Source organism: Papaver somniferum, chromosome 1 (assembly GCF_003573695.1).
Source record: "Papaver somniferum cultivar HN1 chromosome 1, ASM357369v1, whole genome shotgun sequence".
In the NCBI taxonomy this organism is placed as follows: Eukaryota; Viridiplantae; Streptophyta; class Magnoliopsida; order Ranunculales; family Papaveraceae; genus Papaver; species Papaver somniferum.
Window position 1 is genome coordinate 34,846,060 of NC_039358.1, and position 3,918 is coordinate 34,849,977.

A 3,918-nucleotide genomic window follows, 5' to 3' on the forward strand; every position below is an offset into this window, starting at 1 on the left:
AAAACTCAAGTGTTTTACTCTCGGTCAATCTCCTGTAGTATTTGGTTTAGAAGTATTTGAGTTGCGATGGAGAGAGTGAATGAATCGGAGAAGAAGAAAATGAATGGCGGGTTCGAGTAGGGCGGTTAGGGCTTTCCCCTTGTGCGGTTTAGCTAATAAGATGGCGGGTTAAGCCTAATAAGATGTCGGGTTAAGCCTATACGGCAACCACATAAATTTTTAACATGAGGCACCAAAAGTCGACCCAAAAAGAACGGTGAGGTATATGGAATAGAATTCTAATTTTTAGCAAGTGAAAATAACTCTTACCCTAAAGAAAACTTGTTGCCGGGGACATATATCTTCTCTAAAGAAAACTCTTACCCTAGTTACAATACCAAAGCTATAGCTAGGAAGAAGGAACAAAGTTGAATAATGATGAAGAAGCAGTACGGGGATAGCAGCCGCGTTGTTATGGGTGTTGAGCCATTACTCTACGAGATATTGAGTAGACTTCCTGCGAAATCACTAATGAGATTCAAGTGTGTATGCAAACAATGGCAGTCTTTAATTCATAAAGATGGAAGCTTCATGGATTTGCACTTCAAGCGATCAAAAACGTTGTGTAATTTTTCTGTTGGTGGTGGTGGTATCTCACTTATTATGAGGTGGCCTAAGTGGCATAGCCATAAATTTGGTGTCTCCTCGGTTGAACTACTACTGTCCAAACGAAGAGTAGCGACTGCTCAAAGGGAAAGGGAAGTACCTATATCAGGAGCTGCTTCTTCTTTTCCATTCGTTTTTGGAGCTGTCAATGGGTTGATATCTTTAGTTAACCGCAGTGCGAATTCGGTGAGTATATTAAATCCCAGCACAGGACAATCAACATCTTGGATACAATCCATGATTAAACAACAACATCAAAATCTATATGAGAAAATACAAGTGATAGATGAAGATGGTCACTGTGTAAGTCGTCAGATTCAGTATGTTAATTCTAATTGGTATTACTTCGGCTATGATCCTCTCACTATGGAACACAAAGTGGTTTTATTTTGGATTAAGGAAATATACGACCGGCTTGGAGTTTTTTTACGCTCTGAAAACATATGTGAGGTCATGACAGTTGACGGCAGACAACACAACAAGAACAATCTATCATGGAGAAGGATTGATGATGAGTTCGTACTCCCGCCAACAATTTCACCGTCAGAATTCACTTCTTCTGTTTACGCAAATGGTTCCATTTATTGGCTGCGTAATGACAGAAAACAACATTCTGTGACAGAACCATTGATTGTCGAATTTAATGTTGGGAGTGAAAAGTTTAGAGTAATTTCAATTCCCAAATACATCATTAAGCAAATTCGTTATCCTTTTTATTATAAGTTGATACAAATTGATGGTCGTTTATCTGTGTTAGCTACGGCGACAACATGCATAACTGATACCCCATCAATGAAGATGTGTGTGTTATATGACAAGAAATTGAAGGACATTATCAGTAGTATTTCAAGCAGTGTAGCAGGCAGTACCGTTAGCAATAGTGGTGATTTCTACTGGATTCAAGAGACCTTCATGATGCCGCATTCTGACTGGGGCCTGCTAGAGTTTGATACCATTCAAGCTGTTCCAGGTACAGACTTACTCATCATGAGATCTGAAGGACATGCTGGTTCAACTTTCTATTTCTACGATTGGAGGAAGAAGAGTTTTAACAAGGAGAGTTTTTTCATTGCAGAGACATCTTCGTTTGAGTATTTCGTTTACAAAGAAAGCCTCTTGCCTGTAATATGAGTACTGGAAAATGATTGTTATGTGGTAATATAAAAAAGTTGTGCTTTGTCAACATTTTCTTTAGTTAATGCACCTAACCCTTTTCGAAGAAGGGTATGTTTTTTTTATTTGATCAATGCCATTTCCTTATAATCTTATATAATCCTTTGTAGGGAAAAACTCATCTGAATCACTGAAGAGATGCTTTCTCTCTTTTTTTATGCATTAAGCAGATTGTATTGAGTTTTATCTTCTCTCTTTAAGTTGTAAACAATTGAACCTGAGTGTAGTCAGTAATTCCATTTTAAATATTTTCTCGCCTTTTCTCACCACCATCTGGTTCCGTAAACTGATCGCTGAGCTTTGCTCTAAATCTCGCCATTTTCAGTGAAAGTGCTTCTTTCTCTGCAAAAATCTCTGCCACGAAAAAAGGTGACTACCAAATTAATTAAGTATCGGCTCTACGGGTAACTGAAGCGGACAACAATAACGACAGAAACCAAGAACAGTAGACTGTATGATATGTGCATGTGTGTACCAGGCAGTTTGAGTGGTTTTTGGGAAGTTGTTACGGGTGGTTATTAAGTCTGTATATATATATTGTTGTGTCAGAATGTAAAGATATCTATGAAAATGGTGATATCCTAGGTCAATGGCTTCTTATCTGATTATTCTTCTCTGATTCTATGATTCGTCTTGCTTCTAATCTGATATTTCGTCCATCCTCTTCTATTGGTTTCACTCTAATTTCACCCTGTTCACTGGATGATATGTTTGCACATGTCACTGGATCAGACTTAAAGGGTGGCAGCAAGCGGCTGTTGCTGCAGGTTCAGCATTTGGTGTGCACCAATGGTATTGAGAACAATTGAAATGCTGCAAGTTTTTATTTCTTTTATCGGATAAAAAAGTTAGTTTATATAAAGAGCTTGTCATAGGTAAGCTCATACCATTAGCTTAACATAATAACAAAGACAAGTCCAGAAATTCACGAGACAAACTGAAATCCACAGACGCAGAAAATAATCTAAGTACTAGTAGTATTCTCAGCTTCAGCATCCATCATCACTTCACCATCATCTACGCTCTTAGTAATCCTTGCCTCCTCCTTCTTAGGCCCGGCTTGTGCTTAGTAATCCTCTTAGGCCCGGTGGTCTTGTTCTCAGTAATCCTTGCCTCGTAACTCCTTGATAAAATCATGGAAAGGGAAGGGAGGAATTTCGGTAACAGGTGGGTGCAAATTACTATTAGACCCATCGCCGAAATACATCATCTTTCCACGGATGCCGGGAAACTGCTTACGGTCAAGTGAGAGGAAACCAGCAGTTGGTCTTGGATAGCTTCTCTGTATTCAGAAGTAGGCAATAATTTCGGTGGAACAAAGAAAACAAAGTACTTGATACCAAAATAGATCTGAAATATTTTTTAATAATCGATCTGTTCTTAATAAGATAACATATGGGGATCTAGTTAGGATACATACATACCTCAGAATCATTAATCGAAGACGCTATCTGAAAACTATCAAACAGACGGACCCATTGTAACTCGGGTAGATATAACTCTGGTTAAGGGCCGCCGAAAAATAGAGTATTGAAATCAGGTTAGGTGCGATTGACCAAAGAACGGTGGTGTATATATACAGTCCAACCTCGATAAATGAATAACCTCGCCAAATGAATAATTTTCTCCGGTCCCGAATTGGACCAAGGTGATAAATGAATAACCTCGCTTAATGCATTAATAAATAAAAAAAAAATTGGATCCTTAAAGGCCCTATAGAAATATAAACGAATAATCACTGAATTATATATAAAAATAAACCAAAATACATAATCAGAAAATTTTACATAAAAATATATGTAGGAATGAACTCAAAAAAAAATCATTTATGGTTGATTGTCTTTTTCTTCCACCCAAACCAAAATGCACCGTATCCTTAATTTTATGCAATGCTTGCACAATTTCTGGAATATTTTGCTCGTGTTGTAGCAAGTAATTTTTTAATGTGACCATCACTTGAAAAGCATCTTCAGATGACACATTTGGTACGATGCTACTATCATCTGGTTCAGGATCATTTTCATTATTCATCACTGACTGAATAATTTCTTCGTCTATTGGAGACTCCATAACCGCATCATTCTCGTTAGGATAGTTCAA

General features: G+C 37.6%; 1 protein-coding gene across 1 annotated transcript; it reads left to right on the forward strand.

Moving 5' to 3' along the window:
* Positions 1-414: 414 nt before the first annotated feature.
* Positions 415-1,776, forward strand: LOC113283513 (putative F-box protein At5g52610). Its single transcript, XM_026532838.1, has one exon. It carries the CDS (start codon positions 415-417, stop codon positions 1,774-1,776), a length of 1,362 nt encoding a protein of 453 aa, XP_026388623.1.
* The last annotated feature ends 2,142 nt before the right edge of the window (positions 1,777-3,918 follow it).